Source organism: Rhinolophus sinicus, chromosome X (genome assembly GCF_036562045.2).
Source record: "Rhinolophus sinicus isolate RSC01 chromosome X, ASM3656204v1, whole genome shotgun sequence".
In the NCBI taxonomy this organism is placed as follows: Eukaryota; Metazoa; Chordata; class Mammalia; order Chiroptera; family Rhinolophidae; genus Rhinolophus; species Rhinolophus sinicus.
Genome location: NC_133768.1, coordinates 47227294 through 47250907, shown reverse-complemented (window position 1 = coordinate 47250907; position 23614 = coordinate 47227294). Strand labels below are relative to the sequence as shown.

The 23614-nt window shown below is 35.7% G+C and overlaps 1 protein-coding gene across 14 annotated transcripts in view; it reads left to right on the top strand.

Moving 5' to 3' along the window:
* The window catches only part of ATRX (ATRX chromatin remodeler), a 251139-nt gene that overhangs the window by 88309 nt on the left and 139216 nt on the right, over positions 1-23614 (top strand). For all 14 annotated transcript variants that reach the window (XM_019716363.2, XM_074323977.1, XM_074323981.1 and 11 more), the window contains 3 exons: positions 10077-10210; positions 10661-10837; positions 16792-16885. In XM_019716363.2, the coding sequence (XP_019571922.2) occupies positions 10077-10210; positions 10661-10837; positions 16792-16885 (405 nt within the window). The remainder of the gene's footprint in view (positions 1-10076; positions 10211-10660; positions 10838-16791; positions 16886-23614) is intronic.

The window sequence follows — 23614 nt, the reverse complement described above, 5'->3', positions numbered from 1 at the left end:
GCTAGTTTCAGTGCCTAAGGCTTCCATTCTTTGTGGCAATGATGGCTTAAACCACCGTTTTCAGCCTTCTTCCCTCAGTCTTTGCTCCGAGGTCTCTTCCTTGATCCTTGGGTTCAGCCGTTTATCCTGTCTCCTCAGACCTGTGAGCCATAAGCAGCTGCTGTAGTTCCTGGATGCAGGGAGTTCAGAGCACTGATCTAGGTCAGTGTCCTGCGTCCGCGCGGCTCCATCTTGCCCTGTGTTCGTACTTCTCCCTTCCCCCCTCCCCTGCTCGCGCAATTTGCCCACCATAGTTTATTTCAGTAGTGGGCCTCTTCATCTTGCCTGTTTTTTGCGCAGTGCGTCCTTTGTGGAGTTATATTTGTTCAGTTTGTTTTAAATTCCAGGGGAGATTTCATGAGTCTCACCTCACGCTTTCATTTTTTATGGCATCACTCCTGTCGGGTTGTCTGTGTTGTACTTTCTAATCTCTTTAACTTCTCACCCTCCCCTCCCCACTCCCATCTATCAGCCCTGTTTGTTTTTCCCTATAACTCTGAGTCTATTTCTGTTTTGTTTGTTCGTTTACTCTGTTGTTTAGATTCCACATGTAAGTGAGGTCATATGGTATTTGTCTTTGTCTCACTTATTTCACTTCGCATAATATTCTCTAGGTCCATTCCATGTATTTGCAAATGGTAGTATTTAATTCTTCTTTATGGCCCAGTAATACTCTATTGTGTAAATACCAGTTTCTTTATCCAGTTGTCTATAGATGGGCATTTCAGTTGTTTCCATATCTTGGCTATTGTGAATAGCGCTGCAATAAACGGGTGCATATATTTTTTTGAAATAGTGTTTTGGATTTCTTTGGATAGATGCATAGGAGTGCAATTTCCGTGTTATAAGGTAGTTCCATTTTCAATTTTTTGAGTTAGCTCCACACAGTTTTCCGTAGTGATTGCACCATTCTGGAATCCCATCAGTATTGCACGAGGGTTCCCTTTTCTCCATATCCTGGTAAGCAGTTGGTTGTTGATTTATTCATGATAACCATTTTGACCGGCGTGAGGTGGTATATCATTGTGGTTTTTATTTGTATTTCTCTAATGATTAGTCACATTGTACATCTTTTCATGTCTGGTGTCCAGCTGTATGTCCTTTTTAGAGAAATGCCTTTTCATGTCCTTTGCCCATTTTTCAATCGGATTGTTTGTTTTTTTTGGTGTTGAGTTGTAAGAGGTTTTTATAAATTTTTATAATTAACTCCTTATCAGATGTGTCATTGGCCAATATCTTCTCCTACTCTGGATGTTGTTTTATTTTATTGATATTTTCCTTTGCTGTGAAAAATCTTTTTAGTTTGATGTAATCCCACGTGTTTATTTTTTCTTTTGCTTCCGTTGGCCGAGGGGATATATCAGTAAAAATATTACTAAGGGTAATGTCTGCAAATTTGCTTCCTAGTATATTTTCTTATAGGAGTTTTATGGGTTTGGGTCTTACAGCTAAGTCTTTAATACATTTTGAATTTATTCTTGTATATGGTATAAGAAGGTGGTCCAGCTTATTTGTTTTTGTTTGTGTCTGTCCTATTTTCCCAGCACCATTTCTTAATCTTTCTTTGCATTTTTAGCAGGCTGTGAAAAATATTTAAAATTGCCCTTTCAAGAGAAAACCAAAGATTGCTAGATTACTTTTCTAAACATTCTTTTTAAACTCCATGTTGACTAAAAACTGAGATTTTTGTATGGTTACCTTTCCCTGCCACACACATACATATACTCGTATTTACTTTATAGTTGAAGAATGCTTAATTGGGTCTAGTAATGCTCCATAGTTTTTCTCATAATTTCTCTCAGCAGGACTAAATAATTTCTTTCGTAGAAGTGAAAGTTCCTGTGGAGATTGGTGAAAGAAATCGCCGTTTATTAATGGAGTTTTTGTTAAGTGTAAAGGGACTATACCATAACCTTAAAATTTTCCAATTATTTTGTAATTTCATAATACTTTGCTTTTCAAAGTGGAAAATGTACAAATGATTTTTTTTTTCCTGTGAGCTTCGTGTGGGTATTCTCGTGATGATGGCTGTGTACTGTTAATGCAGAATATTTTGGGAACTTAATGATTCTTGCATATTGTTCCTGCTAATGAAGTTATTTACTGATTGTTTACTTGATTTCAGCAAAGATTAATGACATGAATTTATCTCAAGTCCCTTTAACATATGACTTCCACTTAGTTTCCATTTTAAACACTTTTCCAAATGTTCGTCTTCTGTACGAATGTACATCTTCTGTGTATACATTTATTTTCTACACAAATTTGCTGAATCTGGAATTTTGTATTTTTCTGTGAAAAAAATTTCTTTTCACAGTGATTCTGTTTGGTTAGCAAAATTGCTTAGGTTCTTTATGTGCTGAAAAAACGAACATTGGGCCTGCCCAGTGGCTCAGGTGGTTGGAGCGCCATGCTCCTAATGCTGAGGTTGACGGGTCGATTCCCACATGGGCCAATGAGCTGCGCCCTCTACAGCTAAGATTGTGAACAACAGCTCTCCCTGGAGGTGTCCCATGGTGAGCAGCCAGAGGTTGGCGTAAGCTGCCGTGATCTTCCGGGGGCTGCCGAGTGCTGCCGTGAGTGGTCCGTGGCCAGCGTGAGTTGCCACCAGCCATTGTGATCAGCCTGCAAGAGCTTCCGTTAGCTGCTGTGGTTGGCTGACCGACTTCCTCAGCTCGGGGTGAGTGCAAGGCTCATAGTAACAGCATGGGCCTGGCAGCTGTGTCCTACACAACTAGACTGAGAAAGAGTAGCTTGAACCAGAGTGTGGAGGGGATGCAGAAGAAGGGGGAGGAAAACAATAGTTGCATTTCCCTCCCTTTTTGCCCCACCACCACCACCCTGATTCAAGCCGTTGTTTCTCAGTCTAGTTGTGTACGACACAGCTCCCCGGCCCATCCTGGTATTATGAGCTTTGCCCTCACCCCCACCCTCGCTGAGGCAGTCAGTCGCCAGTCGTTGGTCCGACGCTCACGGTAGCTCATGATGGCTGTGGGTAGGCTGCGGCACACAGTAGTACACAGCAGAACACGGCAGCACACAGCAGCCCACAGTAGCCCACCCCAACCTCTGGCTGCTCATGGCAGCCCAGCTACTCACACTGGCCACGGGCCGCTCACGGAGGCACTCAGCAGCCTGCGGCATCTCACGTCAACCTCAGGCTGCTCACAGCAGCCCAGCTCCAGAGAGAGCTGTTGTTCACATTCTTAGCTCTAGAGGACTCAGCTCACTGGCCCATGTGGGAATCGAACCAGCGACCTTAGGCGTTAGAAGCATGGCGCTCCAACCACCTTAGTCACCAGGCTGGCCCCAAAGGTTGCATTTTAAATGACATTTTTAACTTGTTTTTATATTTGAGTAATGTTTTTAAATAGCTATTTTAAGGTGATTTTCAGTTTACTTTGTCTTTGTAGCACAGGTAAGTATTTTAAATCATTTAAGTGTAACACAGATGTCCAACCAGTAGATAGGATCTATTTGTAAATACCTAAAATGGTTGCAGTTGCCTCCAGCTTTCTTTATGCTAGAATTGTCAGCAAGGAAAGAAATATGGTCAGTAGTGGTGATCTCTTGGCTTAATATTTGAACATTATACCCAGCCCTCCTTTCCTGTTCTGTGTTCCTTGGAGATATTGGGACTTTAAGAAAGTGAGAAATACCCCCCTCCTCCCAAAAGAGTTTGGATTTTCTGTTGTTAGCAAAAATAATTCATTTTTCTCACTTCACATATCCTCCTTTATCCTTAGCTTTGAAATTTTAAATAAAATTGAGATGAGTAAATTCTGATTTAACTAGTTCTTTAATATGATAAAATTTCCTAAATATGTCACAATGTTGTTCATAAATTATTTATTGTTAAAATTTCCTCTAAAACTGGCATAGATTTTTTTCCGTAAAATCAGGCAATACACATTTTGTAATTTGATATAAATTGTTAATAAACTGTAGTTTCTTAATATCACACAGCCTTTATTTTTCTACTGCTATGTTTTTTCGAAAAAGTTATTTGACACTAATATTCTTGGTACTCCCACTAAAAAGAAAACTGTCATTAAGTGCAAACATTGTGGGACATGGGACTAAAAGAATGGTTCAAACTATTGTTCAGCTTTTTGATTATTTAGTGAGTTCATCATTATCTCACAAATTTCACCACTTTGGGGTACAAATTACTATGTTGCAGTCATATTTTTTTATATAAAGGTTGATACCGTGTTTCCCCCAAAATAAGACCTAGCCAGGCCATCAGCTCTAATGCGTCTTTTGGAGCAAAAATTAATATAAGACCCGGTCTTATGTTATATAAGTCTTAATTTTTGCTCCAGAAGACGCATTAGAGCTGATGGTCCGGCTAGGTCTTATTTTTGGGGAAACACGGTATCAAGATATTAATTTTGGGCCAAAGAATTAAAAAAATACTAATACAGATTTTGAAGGTGAGAAGATCCATAGTAATTCTATGAAATGCTTTATTTTTTATTCTTTTTTTTTTTTTTTTTTTTTTTTAAGATTTTATTGGGGAAGAGGTACAGGACTTCATTGGGGAACAGTGTGTACTTCTAGGACTTTTTTCAAGTCAAGCTGCTGTCCTTTCAATCTTAGTTGTGGAGGGCACAGCTCAACTGCAGGTCTAGTTGCCGTTTTTAGTTGCCGTTTTTTAGTTGCAGGAGGCACAGCCCACCATCCTTTTTGGGAGTTGAACCCAGCAACCTTGTGGTTGAGAGTCCACAGGCCCATGTGAGAATCCAACCGGCAGCCTTCAGCATTAGGAGCACAGAGCTCAAACTGCCTGAGCCACCAGGCCGGCCCCTATTTTTTATTCTTAATCCTGATGTATATAACATTTATTAAAACAAAGACTCACTACTAGAAGGATGTGTTCACCAACCTGTTCTCCCAAAAAATATTCAGCATTCTTTTACTATAGTCATTTGAATTATTTTACATATCAACCTTTTAAATAGTTATTATGTTTTAACAACTACCTGTACTTAGTTGCTTTGTATCTCTAAAACGCATATATTTAAACCTATAAACTTATTCAGAATTCTGTTTTAACTAATTATTCTGTTGTGGTATTGTGCACAAAATGTGAAAAAAAACAATTTTATAAAAAAAATTATCACTTTTGTATAAGGATGCACAGTATTTGACCTTTTAAAAATGTATCTTTTATTTAGTATTTTTCTTCAAGCCTATTTTTCAGAACCTGTTAAAATATAAAACAGTATATTGTAGGATGTATCTGAGATGTCCTGTAAGTGCATTTTAGAGATGGAGCATACTGGACTAATGCTGTTTAGAACATCTTTGTTTTTTAATATTTAAAAATCAAAGCTTGAATTTTTTCTAAATATATATATATATATATATATATATATATATATATATATATATATATATATATATATATTGAAAATCAGTGAAATACAGATATCTTTAAGAATGTGATTATAATGTATTTTCTCAAGCACTCATTGGGACAGAGGTAGTGAATGAGCAGAGAGTATAGCCCTGGCATGGTAAAATTAGTAGCAGATTGGGACTCAAGACCTTATGTGGTATTCCTGGCTTTGTCACTAACTAGTTTTATTTGTTCTTTTGGCCAAGTCATTCCCCCTCTGTAAGCCCATTTCCTCATATATAAAATGACAGAATTGGACTGTAAGGTTCCTTCTTCTAGCTCTAACATTTTGTGCTGCTTTTCTAATGGTTGTTTCTCTAAAGGTCCCTCATACAAGAGACCCTTCTTGATCGCCTTTTTGTTTTTAAAGAAACTCAACATTTTGAATCAACCTATCAGCAAGAGGCAGTTTTCTTTTCCTGTTTGAGTGCTTAAACAAGAGACATTACTCAATTCCTTTTTAGATAGGATCAGAATTACTAAAGGCTTTCTCTCTCTTTTTTTCAGATTGCTTGTTGACCTTTGCATTGTTGGGCTCATTCCTTATTTTATATTTGCTTTCTTTTAGTAGGTGAAGGTGTAAGGTGTAATCAAGCATTATCTTGGTATTCATTGTATGAATTAGAAGAATTAGCTTGTTGGTTTGGGGATTCTGTTTATTCTGTCACGCACCAGTTCTGATCATTGTTTCTTTGTGAGTTTTTACCCTCCCTACCACACTGTTTTCCTTTCTCCCTCTCTCCCTTTCCACCCTTTCAAGAAAATGGAGTAGTGGCTCCATTACCTTAGGCTCTGCCCAGGGTTTCTGCCACAAGAGTGGCACAGCCTGTGCCTCTGGTGCTGCTGATAGAGTCATGACTGCTTTGGATGCTACACCTGCCCCAAGATGTAATAGTGAGCATTTTGATTTCATGGGCACTACCTTGTTGCCTGAATGATTTTCTCAGAAACATCCTGGAAAGCCTCAAGAAAGGAAACTTCAGAGCAAAGAGAATCAGCTAGGCATCATGACTGTACATTCATCACATGCATACCAGCACGGGTCCAGCTGAGGCCTCCAAAATGATGCTTTGTCAGCCTCAGCTGGTAGTCAAGTCATGATGTCCTTGAAGTCTCTGTGGTTCGTGCCTCAAGAGTTAAAGTGGAGTTTCCCTTATGGCATATCACAGTGGGTTTGGTAGATGGGATTCATCTCACCTCACCATGTTTGTTGACTGAGGTTGAAGGTCAGCCTTAGCCCTTAGGTCTTTCCAATTAAGTTCTAACTTTGAGGTGTGGGTTATGTGATAGGCTAGGCTTATGATACAGTGGGGTTTGACATAGTGGACTTGCCATCAGTCATAAATTTGTGCAAATTAACTTTATTATCCTTTTTATGGATTAATGTACATGGCTATCTATACATTAGATTTTCCTTTGGTCAAAAGGTCTCAGAGGGCACATCTAAACATCTTTGCGAGGTATGGTTTGGGAGTCTGCATCACTGTGTGTAGCTTTCTATTTGGAGAAAAATGAGCATTCTCTGAAGTTTGTAATATTTTTCTGCTTCTGAAGTGACTGATCATTCTATATATTACGGTCTTATGGAAGGTTGTTGATAAATTGTGTAATCCTTTAGTTTGTTGATCTCATTTCATTTTCTGTGATTTATTATTTGATATAGAATTGTATCGTATTATCTCATACATATCATATTTCTTAGTTCATGACAATCCAGAACTTGAGTATGAATTAGGTAGGTTTACATATTTTGACATCCTGTTTAGTAGACATATTCTTAGTAGTCTAGAGTTTGAAAGAAGAAAAATTATGTGGTTTCTTACAATTAACAACCAAGTCTTTACAGACAATATGGCATTTAAGACTTTCTTTGAACTTGTAAAAACAAACTGAAATCAGGTGATTGAACTAACGTTTAACTAAATTAATTAACTATTTTTATTGATTGTTATTGTCTCACCAAAATGTTGACATAAGATCTTGTAACTACAAGTGAACTATGTTTTTCTGTTTGTAATTTAGTATACAAACTCCACATTGTGTGCACATGCGCACGTGCGCGCACACACACGCCCGCCCATACCCATGCACATTTATTTATTACAAAACAGTGGTTTTACCCCAAAACCACTTTGATTTGAGAAAGTTTTTCCTTGTCCATGGGAAATGACAGTGTAGTGTTAAAGATGATTTAGAATTTTTTTCAGAAAGATGCTTTTATTGCATTTGAAGAACCACACTTTATTTGGAACTATTTCCTAATTTGTGGAGGGTGTGTTGAAATATTCTTTATTTTATAAAATGATGAAAGTAAATGATATTTGGGTTTAAATTTTTTTTCTTGGCAAAACGAAAAGTTGGCAATCCTGTATTAGTCCTCATTTTAAAAAAGTTTACTGTGTGCAATCCATTGCAGCATACCATGGATCTAGAAGTTTAAGAGCAATGTTTTTTTATTTTTTAATTATTTTTAATTAAAATTTATTAGTTTGACAATGGTTAGTAAAATTACATAGGTTTCAAGTGTACAATTCTGTAATACTCGTGCATCATCTATATATCACATTGTGTGTTCTCGAACCAGAATCAGTTCTCCTTCCATTACCATATATTTGACCTCGTTTTAGCAATGTTTTATAATTCAACTCTACCAGTAGGTTTTAAACTGGAAGTGATCTAATCTGTACTTTATTGAAATGTAAATCAGGGCAGAAGCCTTCAGATACACAACCCATTTGTGGTTTCCTTTAGCAATTGGTAACTCTCTGTGTTGTGTCAATATTTCTGATACCACTGTTGGTGGGTTGAGGGGAGGGAAGCACCGAAAGGCATATATAATAAGCATTTATGGAGGTGATTACCTATTTTGCTTCACTCTGGTTAGATGCCTCTGCTATATATCTTTGAATATAAATAGCAATGAACAATCTATCTTTCAAATAAAATTAAGAAGGCATTAACATCTCCTAAGGAATTAATTTTTGATTGAAATGTGAGTGCATGTTAAATATAAAGAGGAGTTTCAAATCCAAAATAACAAAAGTTCCTTAATTCCAGCTGCAAGTTTTTGACTCAGCTACAGAGTCAGATTGTAGAGTAGATGTTTATACAATAGAATTTAATTCATAGAAAATTGAGAATCATGCCACCTGTGGGGGCAGAGCCCCAGAAAGAAGTTTCCAGGCTCTCGGCCTCACATAGACAGGTGCTGGCTCAGGTAGTAAATGGCCATCAATTGTGATTGCATGGCCATCAGCTGTGGCTAGTTGGCCGTCAGCTGTAACCAGTGAGCCATTGGCCACTAATATAACTGCTGTGGCTACGCTAGCAGAGAGAAGAGAAAGAATGGGGGCTAGCAAGAAGATGGCGGCTGGGCTGGCAAGCGTGGATGGCGGTTTGCGGACAGTGTGGATCCAGCCTCCAGTGAGAGTATAGTGCCGCCAGAGAGAATATAGTGGTATGACTCCCCTACCTATGGCTCCGTGGGTGTTCCTTTTTGGCCTCACCATATCCTGCGTTCTTGTATGGGGAGCGGAACCAGAGACCCCGCAGGCGTCCCTGCATGACAAATGGCGCAGCGAGCAGGGTCTCCCGCACGACACCACCTTTCTTTTAAACCTTTCTATAAGGTACTCCTTTGTTACTGTGATTTATGAATTTATGTCAAAAGGACACCCAGGTGCAAAGCACTTCATCTTGCACAAAAGCTGCATGATTGTTTTATGTTTTAAGATGTCTTTCTTATTTCAACCATGTAAATTTATTAGGAATATATTTTATTTTAACATAAGATGGTATTAGAGAAGTACTTTCTTATGCTTTTAACAGTTGATTTTCCATTAGCAAGTCAGTCTTTGGGGAGCATCTTGAGAAATTTTGATATGAGTGTAGCTATTGCACTGTCTACTTTTTTGAAAAGTGAAAACTCATTTATGATAATTTGTGTTCTTTTACGATGTGTGTAATTGATAGCACTTCTGTTTCATCTCTGCCCTAGCTTGAATATTATTAGGGCTTTCTCATTGCTTCAATACTTGATATTTAGTGTTTGCTTCCATTTATTTAACAGAATTCATGAAGTAAATTGAAATTTAAGGGCCAAAATTACTGCTCCCCAGTTTGAGGCACTGTCTTATAATAAAGAGGTTTATTACATACTGATTTTCTAAGAATATGTTTCTAAGAATATATTTTCTAAGAATATGTTTCTGAGAATAAATGTTCTTGTGGAGTATTGTCTTGGAATGCCATTTTTGTCTGAGTAAGTAAATTTGCTATTGTGGGCCTGTCTGATATTGTAGTTATTGGATGATGGCAGCAGAGCAAGTATAAGATTGGAAGATTGTCCAGCATGAAGTTTACAATTGGTCAAAATAGTTAGTGGAAGTGTCCCTCAGATTTTTCAATATATTGCAGAATTACACTGAATTGGGAAAATACCAGTGCTAAGAGCATTTTCAAAAGTTTAAGTTGGTAGCTTAGGTTAAAACATGGTTCTGGTAGTCTTTTATTTATAATGTAAAGTCTATTGACACATTTATCTCCTTTCTGAAACAATTATTTGTTTTTCTTTGTAATTTTTGTTTTGTTCTTCACCAAATACATAGTTTTTTATTGTCTTTTTACTCTCAAGAATTGCCAAGAAGATGCTTTTAGAAGAAATTAAAGCCAATCTTTCTTCTGATGAGGATGGATCTTCAGATGATGAACCAGAAGAAGGGAAAAAAAGAACTGGAAAGCACAATGAAGAAAACCCAGGAGATGAGGGTGAGCTCCCCAAAGAAAAGTATAGGATGCCATAATTTGATTGTTTGACCAGTTCAGTCTTTGAAGACTATGTGACCATACAACGGTTTAATACATGCATTTAAAGTTTATTAACGTGTTTAAAACCTTACTACTTTCACTCTTTTTATCTGGTAGTTATTGTGCTCATTTTGTCAGTTACTGCCTATAAACAGATGATTTTCAAAAGCAAAATGTTTTTTTACTTTTAAAAAATTTACAAATATGTATTGGTGATATTTAATCAATATTTAATAATAGTAATAGATCAAGTCTGATGTATGAGATTGCCTGGTATCACCAGTGATTCTCAGGTAAGTGCGTAGTTCTGATCTTTTTTATAAATCATGAAAATTGTCAACAAAATGGTTTTACAAAACATTTTAAAAATAAAAGGCTGAAAGTTTTCCTGATTTGTTTTTCTCCATTTAGAAGTAAAAAATCAAATCAATACTGAATCAGATTCAGATTCTGAAGAATCTAAGAAGCCAAGATACAGACATAGGCTTTTGAGGCACAAACTGACTGTAAGTGATGGAGAATCTGGAGAAGAGAAAAAGATGAAGCCCAAAGAGCACAAAGAAGCCAAAAGCAGAAATAGAAGGAAGGGTAAGACATTTTAATTTTGAGTGTAAGGAACATACTGGATTTATAAACTAATTATGGTAATGAAATTTAAGATATCTGCTCCAACAATTGACCACCCACATTAAGTAAATACCAGCACACTGGCAACAACTATTCTCTTACATGAGAGTGAAATAAAGAATGCAGAGTAGGAAGATAACCCAGAAACTTGATAGATGACACAATAATATTTTTAACCTTTAGAGTTACACACATTTAGATTAAAGAGATAAATAAGTATGACAACAAATCAAAGCTAAGAAATACAGGATTGCATATAACTTCAGGAAGAAATAATGCTTTCCTAAGGAAGGAGAGAAGATACAATTAGTTTGGGTACATTTATGCAAGTTTATATGCAAAACATATGTTGTCAGATTAAACTTTCATTACATTAAAGTTTGAATCCTTCTGCATTGAGTGCTTACATGTTTTCAGCATCATGGTAAACACTGAGGATACAAAAATGAATAAGGAAATTATTGTCCGGTATGGTGGTTTTCAATCTGGCTACACATTTGAATCACTTGGGGGATTTTTAAATATACTTGTGACAGGGCTCCATCCCAAGCCAATTACACAGCATAACTGGTGGTGGTGGGACCTAGGTATCCATATGTTTTAAAAGCATCTCTGATATTATTCTGATAAGTAGCCAGGTTTGGCAGTTACTGGTTTAGTAAAAATTATTGACATTAATATTATAAGAAATTATAGCACCATGAGGGATGTCTTGTATAACAGAGCTACTGTATAGTGTGGCACAAAGGAGTATTTCTTTAGCTTCTTAGGAGTTGGGGGTTATCCCGAGGGAAGACTTCATAAAGATGAGGGGCTTCACTCAGTGGACCAAGTTGTAAATGGGAAGCAGGTGAATGTGTTGTGAAGATTAATAATGCAAGCAGGGAAAAAATTTTAAAAGCCTCTTCAAAATGGTGAATGGTGGAAGGGGTACAACTAATATGGTAGGGCTGGACTATAGGAGGGAATAGCTAAAGGAACAGCAGGAAATGAAGCTGGGCCAATCAGGCAGTGACCAGATACTGGAGACCCTTGGCAGTAGCCCCAGGGGTACGTGAAGCTGTAGAGTAAAACATCTCTTTGGTGTGCTTTTACTTGAGAGTTAGGGGAGAACATTCTTATATTAAATAATCACATGCATATTGAGCAATTCGAAATTTGCCTAAGAATTTTGACTAACAAAAAGTTCAAAGAAAGCTTTTTGCTTCTTAGGGGCAGATTCTGAACACTTTACTCCCCAACTCCTAGAGGGAAGATTAACTCTTCTTTGCTACTAGAAATAGGAAAACATTTTGGGAAGTGACTGAGAAGTACAGTAGGCTCTATAGGCTGGAGAGCCATTGAAAGTTTTATTTTTTTATTTAAAAAGGTATTTATTTTTAAAATCATAGCTGTATTGAGATTTAATTCACAAACAGTAGAATTTACCATATAAAATTATAATTTACAGTGTACAATTTAATTATTTTTAGTATATTTACAGAAGAGTGCTACCACTTACAAAAATTTTTATTTGGGGTATACTGTACATACAGGGAAGTGTGCATTTAATTAGTGGACAACTTGATGAACACATATGGCACCTAGATAAAGGCACAGGGCATTCATTACTATCACTCACTCAAGAATCACAACCTCTCAGTACAACCATTCATGTTTCCCATTGACAGTTTTTTAACCAAGGATGTAATATCATCAGGTTAGTTGCCTGTTACTCTGTGAGACTGAAGGCTTTGAATCTGTTTGGAGGCTATTGCTATGGTTCATGCCAAGTGTGGTTGGAGAAGAGAAGGGTTGACTTGAATTATACATGAGGTTGAACTGTTAGGCCTTATTAGGTAATATGAAAGTGAAAAGTCGAGGATGACTGTCAGGTCTTTGGAGTTGCCGTGGTATATTTTTAATACTACAAAAATAGTTGAGCTTGCCCCGTGGAGTTGTAATATTGCGCAAATGGAGGGCTAAGGAAAAAAATCTTGGATTTCTGAACATTTAAAGGTCTGTTGAGCAATGGTTACCCATTAAAGAAGGGGAAGAGGAAGATATTAATATGTCTATTAATACATATACTTAATGTGTCATGGACATTTTCTTTTTTTTTTCTTTTTTATTGGGGAATATTGGGGAACAGGACCCATCAGCTCCAAGTGAAGTCATTGTTTTCAGTCTAGTTGTTTTGGGTGGAAGGGGGCGCAGCTCAACTCCAAGTCAGGTCGTTTGCAGTCTAATTGTGGAGCGCGCGGCTCAGCTTCAGGTCAAGTTGTTGTTTTCAATCTCGTTGTGGAGGGCACAGCTCACTGGCCCGTTTGGGAATCGAACCAGTGACCTTGGTGTTATGAGCACTGTGCACTAACCACTGAACAAACCAGCCATCCGTCATGGACATTTTTATGTTACTAAATAGTGGTATATCATTTTTTGAATGTTTATCTCATAAATTTCTTTACACCATGACTACAAGCTTGTCTTTCAGATTCTATAAAGGAATTGAATGATTTAGTAGGTTGTATAACAACCTGAATTCCTGTGCATCTTCAATAAAATGAGAAGTAATTGATTTTGCTTCTGAGGCTCTGCTCAGGACATGGAGTCCTTTAGTAGGAACGATTACATTCAAGATGCTTTATTAAAAGAAAAGATGCTTTATTAAAACCGAGGTTTTCTGTGACCTATATTTTCACTGTCCTCTTAACGTGGGTAATTTATTACCCTAGTGGTTTTTGTTTGTTTGTGTAGGAGGGAGTAAAAAATCTAAAATCATTTCAAAATAATTATTTTAAAAAGATCTATCATGACCTGAGATCAACACCAAAGGTCTGATCCATCTAAAAACATATGGACAAACATAAACACTATTAAAGAAATTGCTGTGGCGGAGATGGAAATGAAGTTATTCATGTGATGAAAGAGTTTTATAGACAGATGTTGATAGTTGCACAACGAAGTGAATATACTTAATGCCATTGAACTGTACACTCGAAAATGATATATATAAATTTATATATATATATCTATATTTCTAATATGGATTACGATTATAGTGATTGATAACTGCCTTTGAAATGGAATGATTTTCCAAGTTTTGCATACTCTGGTGTCCCTATATTGTCTGGAAACTTTAGTTGGGCGATGGGGAGAAATAAGAAAATAACTTATTAAATGAAGTGCAGCATGCAAACTTTAATTTTCACCTAAATTTGAAAAAAATTATAGAAGTTATTTTGGTCATAATTTGAAAAATGTAATTATTGTCCTTATATTAGATGATATTAAATTGATGATATTTTTGTTATGTGTGGTAATGGTATTTAGTTATGTAGTACAGTAGTATCCTTTTGCTTAAGGGTTAGATGTCATGATGTATGCACTGAATTTGAAATGGTTCAGTGCAAAAAAGTATGTGTGCCTGTACAGAGATAACGCAAATGTGGTACGTTGTTAAGTGAATTTAGGAGAAGGGATATGGATGTTCATTCAACAATTTTTCAAAGTTTGGTAAGTTTGAATATTTCAAAATAAAATGTTCAATGAAAACTTAATACTAGGCTTAAAATTATACTTAATCACAAAATTTGTGTGTGCGTGCATGTGGACACGTGTTCTCCCACAGTTCCCAGTTGGTGAACAGTTTTTTTAATTGTTTTGTATTGTGGTAAAGTAATCATAAAAAATTTTAACCACTTTAATCATTGTCGAGTGTACAGTTCAGTGGCATTAAGTATATTCACATCGTTGTGCAACTATCAACATCTGTCTATAAAACTCTTTCATCACATGAATAACTTCATTTCCATCTCCGCCACAGCAGTTTCTTTAATAGTGTTTATGTTTGTCCATATGGTTTTAGATGGATCAGACCTTTGGTGTTGATCTCAGGTCATGATAGATCTTTTTAAAATAATTATTTTGAAATGATTTTAGATTTACAGAAATGTTGCAAAAATGGTAGAGTTCCTACATACCTTTCACCCAGCTTCAATACCTTATATAATACTACATAGTACAGTAATCAAAACCAGGAAATTAACATTGATTGATGCAATACTATTAAATAAACCAAGTGTTGGCAAACTACACCAGTAGGCTAAATTCTACCTTCTGCTGTTTTATAAAGTTATGTTGGCAAACAGTCATACTTAGTTACTGCTTTCATGTGTTTATAACGGCAAAGTTGAGTAAAGATGAGTAGTTGCAACAGAGACGTTATATCCTATAAAGTTGAAAATATTTGTCATCAGACTTTTTACATCAAATGTTTTCTATCCTCTGAAGTAGACTATAGCTCTTATTTGGTTATCATTATTTTTCCCACTAATGTCCTTTTTGTGCTTCAAAATGTAATCTAACACATCCCACTTTGTATTCATTTGGAATGTCTTCTTAATCTACTCCAGTCTGTGACAGTTCCTCTGTCTTTTGTTTCATGACCTTGACACTTTTGAACAGTATTGATCAGTTATTTTCCAGACTGTCCATCTATATGTATTTGTCTAATATCTTCTCATAATTGTATTGAGGGTATTAGGCATTTTTACAAGAATACCACAAAGTGATATTGAATTCTTCTCATTGTATCATGTCAAGGGTATAGGATGACAGTATTTATTACTGCTAATGTTAATCTTGATTACTTGGTTAACTTGGTGTCTGCTGGGTTAGAACCACTGTCCAAATGTTTTTTATTCATATGTAATGAATGTCTTGTGGGGTAATACTTGGAAACTATGCAAATCTCCTGTTTCTCCTCATACTTAAGCCCAAAAATTTTAGTATCCATCTTGCCTGAAGCAATTATTATTGTGATGTTTGTCTGGTGGTGATTTTCTTTCGTTACCTCTATATTTAGTAATTTTAAGGAAGAGCTATCTGTTTTCCCCTATTTGTTTATCCCATTACTTACATTAATGTGGACTTATAGATATTTATTTTATTCTATGAGTTGTAATCCGATTGTTCATTTTGTGGCTCTTAACTGTTCCAGATTTGGCTATTGGAAGTGCCTTCAAGTTGGATCACGTGTTTTGAATATGCCACCATTATTTTTTGAGCACGGCTTTGCTTTCTGGCACCACAACGTATTCCAGGCTCATCTTGTATTTTCCCAGCTTGGCTTCCTCTGGCCAGAAACATGGATATTCTCCTGGGGTTTTAGACGCCTGTGTCATAGTGGCAGTTTTAGGGGAGAAAAACAAAATGTTGGAGAAAAAAATGTCAGGAATTCTTCTTATATTGTGAAATACAGGGTCCAGCTTCTTCTTTCCAGTGCTGTGGCTAGAAATGAGGTTCTCCCAGAGTTTTGCTGTCAGCACCCTTTGCGTAGTTTTGGAATTCAGCTTGCCATCCTCTTTCAAAACCAGGAAAGAAAGGAGGGGGAAGAATGACACAGCCATCCCCCCTCAAGCCTTCAGTTTTATAAGGATCATTATTCAAGTTTTGATTTCAGTCCCCAATCTGCCTGCTATTGTTTACTTTTTAGAGTCCTTAGGTCATTTCTTACTGTATTCTGTCCATAAATGACAGAGAGTCTGTAATCGCCCTTACTTCATTATGGTCAGACTAGTCTGCTTGTTTGAATAAGCAGAATTCTTTCATTTTACTTTATTTACCTTTGATAATTATGGATATATTTTATTGACAGGTAAATTCTTATTTTGTTAATTCATATGCATTTAATACTTATATTTTAATGTAGAAGCATAGTTTTATAATCGTAGTTGGAATACCTTGGAATTATTTTTCTAAATACCATTTGAATAATTAACTAGTCTAATCTATATGATGTAATACCCATTATTGTACATATTACAGATATTCTCCTCACAGTGCTCTAAGTTTTAATGTGAAGTTATTGACAAATTAAGTGAATTACATTTTATTGGGAAGTATTTAACAATTTAATATGCTTTTTATTTAAGTGAGCAGCGAGGATTCTGAAGATTCTGATTTTCAGGAATCAGGAGTTAGTGAACAAGTTAGTGAATCTGAAGATGAACAACGGCCCAGAACAAGGTAAATATTATAATTGTTTTTACAAAAATTTTAGGAATTAATCTGAATAACCATGCTTCAAATTATTTGTAGAAAGATTGCTGTTACTAATAAATTTAAGTAAAATATTTAATATTTTGATTTGAAACTAATTGTTAAAATTACTAATTTAAATGGGGTGTTCATAACATATGAGTATGTATAATTGAACTGTGTATTCTAAACGAGGTGGACTTTCAGGGTGCAAAATCACTCGAGTATTTTTTGATTGCTGTGGTGGGAAGTCGTAGTGTAGTAAATGAGAGATTCTGAAGACAAACTACCTTAATCTAACTCCTGACTCTATTACTTTCTATTTGTATGAATACTCTGTGCTTCAGTTTCCTCATTTGTAAAATGGGGTGTTACAGTACTACTTACCTTATTGATTATTGTGGGTGTTAAATGAGACGGTACATATAAAGGGCTTATAATAGTGCTTACTTGGCAAATAGTAAGTGCTCCATGAGTGCTAATTACTGGTTTTAGTAGTAATACTAGTATTATTGTAATTAAGATGTGTTTGTTCTCTCAATATACATAGCTACTGATCTAGATTATCAGTTATTTAAAATATTGCTTCCTTCGTAGCATAGTATTTTACAATAATACTAACCTTTCTAAGAATGTTTTAATTTTTCCATAATAATAATATGATCATTCTACAATTTATCAAATGGGAAATCTGTGTTTTTGTGAGTGTGTGTGTGTGTGTGTGTGTGCGCGCACGTGCGTGCATGTGTGTAGACACATAGTTGTCTACACTTGTCAATTTTAAAACATTTGAGATTTTTTTTAGATTAGTACTTACCAGGCTGTGCCTGGACTATACTAACATATTGTACTATAGGGAAATATAAAATAACTGCAGTGTTCAATGGTAACTTTTAAAAACTGAGATAGAATTCATATAACGAAATTTACCATTTTAAAGTGTAGAATACAGTGATTTTTATAATATTTACAAAGTTGTACAACCATTACCACTATCTAATTTCAGAACATTTCCATCACCCCAGAAACAAACTCTGTACCCAATAGCAGTCATTACACATTCTTACTGTATCCCATCCCCTGGGAAAAAGTAATCTATTCTGTATGGATTTGCCCATTCTGGACATTTCATATGGATTCATACAATATGTGGTGTTTCATAAATGAATTCTATTGGTTAGCATAATGTTTTCATGGTTCATCCAGGCTGTAGTTTGTATCAATACTTTCTTCCTTTTAAATTACTTTTTTAATGGTGGTTAAATACACTTAACATAAAAATTTACCATCTTATCCGTTAAGTGTACAGTTCAGTAGTGGTAAGTATATTTATGTTATTCTGCAAGCAATCTCCATAACACTTTATCTTGCAAAAGTGAAGCTCTTGATTTTATTATTTTTAAATTAAATTTATTGGGGTAACATTGGTTAATAACATTATACAGGTTATAGGTGTACAGCTTTATACTACATCATCTGTATATTGCATTGTGTGCTCACCACCTAAAGTTTAGTCTCCTTCCATCACCATACATCTGACCCCATTTACCCTCTTCATCCTCCCCAACCCTCTTTCCCTCTGGTAATTACCATACCGTTGTCTGTGTCTGGAGTTTGTTTCTTTTGTTTGTTTATTTGTTGCTTTTTGTTTTATATCCCACATGAGTTCTTTCTCATCTGACTTCACTTAGCATGATACTTTCAAGATCCATCCAGTGTTGCAAATGGCCGTGTTTCATTTTTTTTTTATTGCAGAGTAGTATTCCATTGTATATATATACCGCATCTTCTTTATCCAATCATCCATTGAAGGACACTTACCGTGTTTCCCCAAAAATAAGACCTAGCCAGACCATCAGCTCTAATGCATCTTTTGGAGCAAAAATTAATATAAGACCCGGTCTTATTTTAATATAAGACTGGGTATAATATAATACAATACAATATAATACCAGATATGATATGATATAATATAATAATATATGTAATACTGGGTATAGTATAATATAAGACGGAGTCTTGTATTAATTTTTGCTCCAAAAGATGCATTAGAGCTGATAGTCTGGTTAGGTCTTAGTTTCGGGGAAATACGGTAGGTTTTTTCCATGTCTTGGCTATTGTGAATAATGCTTCAGTGAACATAGGGGTACATAGATCTTATTGAATAAGCATTTTCAAATTTTGGGGGATAGATACCCACAAGAAGGATTGCTGGGTCAGATGGCAGCTCTATTCTTAATTTTGTGAGGAATTTACATACTTTTTTTCCAACAAGGCTGCACCAAATTACATTTGGACCAGCAGTGTACCAGGGTTCCCCATTCTCTCCATTTTCTCCAACACTTGTTTTTTTCTTATTGATAATAGTCATTGTAACAGGTGTGAGGTGTTATCTCAGTATGGTTTTGATTTGCATTCCCCTTATAACTAGTGAAGTCAAGAATTTTCATATTTCTGTTGGTTGTGTGTCTTATTGGGAAAAATGTTCAGGTCCACTGTCCATTTTTTAATTGGATTGTTTCTTTTTTGTTGTTGAGTTATATGTGTTCTTTATGTAGTTTGGATATTATCCCCTTATTGGAGGGATCATTTGCAAATACCTTTTCTCATACAATTGGTTGCCTTTTTTTGTTGTTGATGGTTTCTTTTGCTGTGCAGAAGCCTTTTAGTTTGATGGAGTCCTGCTCATTTAATTTTGCTTTTACTTCCCTGGCCTTAGTGGTCAAGTTTACAAAAACTTTCTGAGACCAAGATCTACAAGTGTAGTGCCTATGTATTCTCTATGTATTTTGTTGTTTCAGGTCTTACATTCAAGTCTTTAATCCATTTTGAGTTAATTTTTGTATACAGTGTCAGATAGCAGTCCAGTTTCATTCTTTTGCATGTGGGTTTCCAGTTTGCTTAACAACATATTGAAGAGGTTTTGCTTCCTCCCTTTTTCCATTTTTGGCTCCTTTTTTGATAATTTCCGATGTACCTTTGGGTTTATTTCTGGGCTCTCAATTCTATTCCATTCGTCTGTGTCTATTTTTCTGCCAATACCTTACTGTTAAGATTATTGTAGCTTTGTAGTGTAATGTGAAGTCAGGGAGTGTGATACCTCATGGCTTTGTTCTTTTTTTCTCAGGATTGCTTTGGCCATTCGGGGTTCTTTTGTGGTTCCATACAAATTTGATGATTGTTTTGTTCTATCACCCCAATAAATTTAATAAAATTAAAAAGAAAAAATGCCCCTGGGATTTTGATGGGGTTTATATGAAATCTGTATATTGCTTTGGATAATATGGCCATTTTAACTGTTAATTTCTCTAATCGTTGAACACAGAATATCTTTCCATTGTTTTGTGTTATCTTCAATTTCTTTCAACCATGCTTTGTAGTTTTCTTTTTCATTTTTTTAAATTTTTTTTATTTTTCAAATTTTATTGGGGAATATTGGGGAACAGTGTGTTTCTCCGGAGCCCATCAGCTCCAAGTCATCGTCCTTCAATCTAGTTGTGGAGGGCACAGCTCAGTTCCAAATCAAGATGCAGTTTTCAATCTTCAGTTGTAGGGGGCTTAGCCCACCATCCCATGGATGGATTGTTGTTGAGAGCTCGTACTCTAATCAACTGCGCCATCCAGCTGCCCCTCGGGAAGCTCAGCTGCAGCTCGTTGTCTTCAATCTAGTTGTGTAGGGCGCAGCTCACTGGCTCATGTGGGAATCGAACCAGCAATCCTGTTGTTCAGAGCTCGCACTCTAACCAACTGAGCCATCTAGCTGCCGCAGCTTTGGGGTTTTCAGTGTATAGTTCCTTCACTTCCTTTGGTAAATTTATTTCTTGGTATTTTATTCTTCTTGTTGCAGTTGCAAATGGGATTGTGTCCTTCATTTATTTCTCTGATATTTCATTGTTAGTATATAGAAACACAACTGATTTTTGTATATTGATTTTGTATCTTGCAACTTTACTGTATTTGTTTATTGTTTTTAATAGTCTTTATATATTTAAAGTTTTCTACATATAGAATCATATCATCTGCAAATAGTGATAGTTTTACCTCTTTATTCCCAATTTGGATGCCTTTTACTTTTTTTTCTTGTGTTATTGTTATGGCTAGGACTTCCAGTATTTTGTTGAATAACAGTGGCTAGAGGGTATCCTTGGCTTGTTCCTAATCTTAGAGAAGAAGCTTTCAGTTTTTTTGTTTGTTTGTTTGTTTTTTACCATTGCATATGATACTAGGTGAGGGTTTATCATGTATTCCCTTTATTATATTGAGGTACTTTCCTCCTGTACCCATTTTTCCAGTGTTTTAATCATAAATGGATGTTTTATCTTGTCAGATGCTTTACCTACATCTATTGATACGATTATAAGATCTTTATCTTTTATTTTGTTAATGCTGAACCATCCTTGCGTCCCTGAATGAACCCCACTTCATTGTGATGTATTCTTTTTTCAATGTATTGTTATATTGAATTTGCTGGTGTCTCTTTTTTTCAAGTTTATTGGAGTGCTGGTATTTTGTTTAGGATTTTTCCTTTGTTTATCAGCATTATTGACCTGTAATTTTCTTTTTATGTGTGTTGTCCTTGCCTGGTTTTGGTATCAGGGTAATGTTGGCCTCGTAAAATGTGTTAAGTATTCCTCTTCTTCAGTTGTTTGGAAGAGTTTGAGGAGGATAGGTATTAAATCTTTGAATGTTTGGTTTAATTCACCATCGAAGCCATGTCGCCCTGGACCCTTGTTTTTTGGGAGGTTTTTGATAGCTTTCAATTTCCTTACTATTGATCGGTCTGTTTAGGTTTTCTAACTCTTCATGTTCAGTTTAGGAAGATTATATCTTTCTAAGAATTTGTGCATTCTAGTTTATCGAATTAGGTGGCATGTAGCCTTTTATTGTATTATTGTATAATTCCTTGTATTTTTGTGGTGTCCATTGTAACTTCTCTTTCATTTCTGATTTTACTTGAGCCTTTTTCACTTTTTTCCTTAGTGAGTCTAGCCAGAGGTGTGTCAATTTTGTTTATCTATTTAAAAAACCAGCTCTTTGTCACATTTTTTTCCATTGTCTTTGTGTTCTTCTTCCAGTATATCCATTATTCTTACATTGCTCTTTCTAAAGGAGTCAATTCTCATAGAATTGATTTATTTATTTTTAACTCTCAATTGTTTCTTTCACCCGAGTCATTTCTAGGTTTCTAACTTCAGGAACACTAATTCTCTCTTTCATCTGCTCTGCTCTGTTTCCTGAGCTCTCGAATTCATTCTTCATCCCATTTATTGTGTTTTTCAGCTCCAGAATTTTTTTTATAGTTTCAGTCTCTTTACTAAAGTACTCCTTTTTGTTTGTTAATTTTTTTCCTGAGCTCATTGAACTGCCTATCTGAGTTTTCTTGTACCTCATTGAGTTTTTTCAGAACTGCAATCTTGAATTCTCTGTCATTTAAATCACAGTCTTCCATGACTTTTAGTTTGTTTTCCAGAGAATTTTCATTTACTTTATGAGATACCTTGTTACTTTGGTTATTCATGGTAGTTGATTGATTATTTCTCCACCTGGGCATTTGAAATAGGTTTTTAGGTCCTGTTTTGCTTTTAACAATTCAGCAGGTTTATAAGTAGTGGTCTTTAATTTGTTGTTTTTATCTGCACTACCTGGACTTCAGGGATGTGGGTGGGGCTATATCTCCTTGGAGGTGGAAAATGTGGTGTTGAGCATATTTTCATGTGTTTTATGTTTTCTGAGTTAGATGAGATAGTATTCTGCCCATTGGGCATCCTCCAGAAAAGGCAGAACATTGCAAGCAAGTTCCACACTTCTCTTTCCTTCATGATGGAAGAGCTGGGAGTTGGGCAGCTTTCTCCTAACCTTATTGAAGTGATCAGGGAAGGAAGTAGGGCAAGTGTGAGCAGAAACACTACAAAATTTCCTATCATTTTAAGTGTGACTCGGTTAAGTATTCACTTGGTTGCTTCAGATTCTTAAGTGGTTTCTGAGTTCCCACAAAGTTACTTTTTATCATATGTTGTTGTTTATTCTGCTTTTGTATGGGAGGATAGGAGCTGGTAGCTGCCTAGTCTGCCCTCTTGCTGAGGTAACTGTGTATTTCATTACTTTTGATGGGTGAATAATATTCCATTATGTGGATAATACCACATTTTGTTTATTCACTTGTTGATGGACATTTGGGTTGTTTCCATTTTTTGGCGATTATGAATAATGCTGCTACAAACATTTGAGTACAGTTTTGAACATTTGTGTACAAGTCTACTCATTGTAGAATTGAGTACAGTTCTACTCATTCATTGTACAGTTCTACTCATAGGTATATTCATTCACAGGAATATACCTATGAGCAGAATTGTTTGGTCTTATGGTAACACTATGCCTAAACGTTCTAAGTAACTGCCAACCAAAATGTTTCCCATAGTGGCTTACCATGTTTATTCACCCAAGCAATTCACCAGGGTTCCAATTTCTCCACATCCTCACCAACATTTATCATTTTTATTCTTTTGGTTATAGCCAACTTAGTGGGTGTGCAGTGGCGTGTTGTGATTTTTGATTTCCTTTTCCCATATAACTAATGATCTTGAGTATTTTTTTTTTCATGTGCTTACTGGTCATTTCTGTATCTTTGGAGAAACATCTATCAAAATTCTTTTCCCAATTTTTAATTGAGTTGTGTTTTTATTGTTTATTTGTGATAGTCCTTTATGCAGTCAGGAT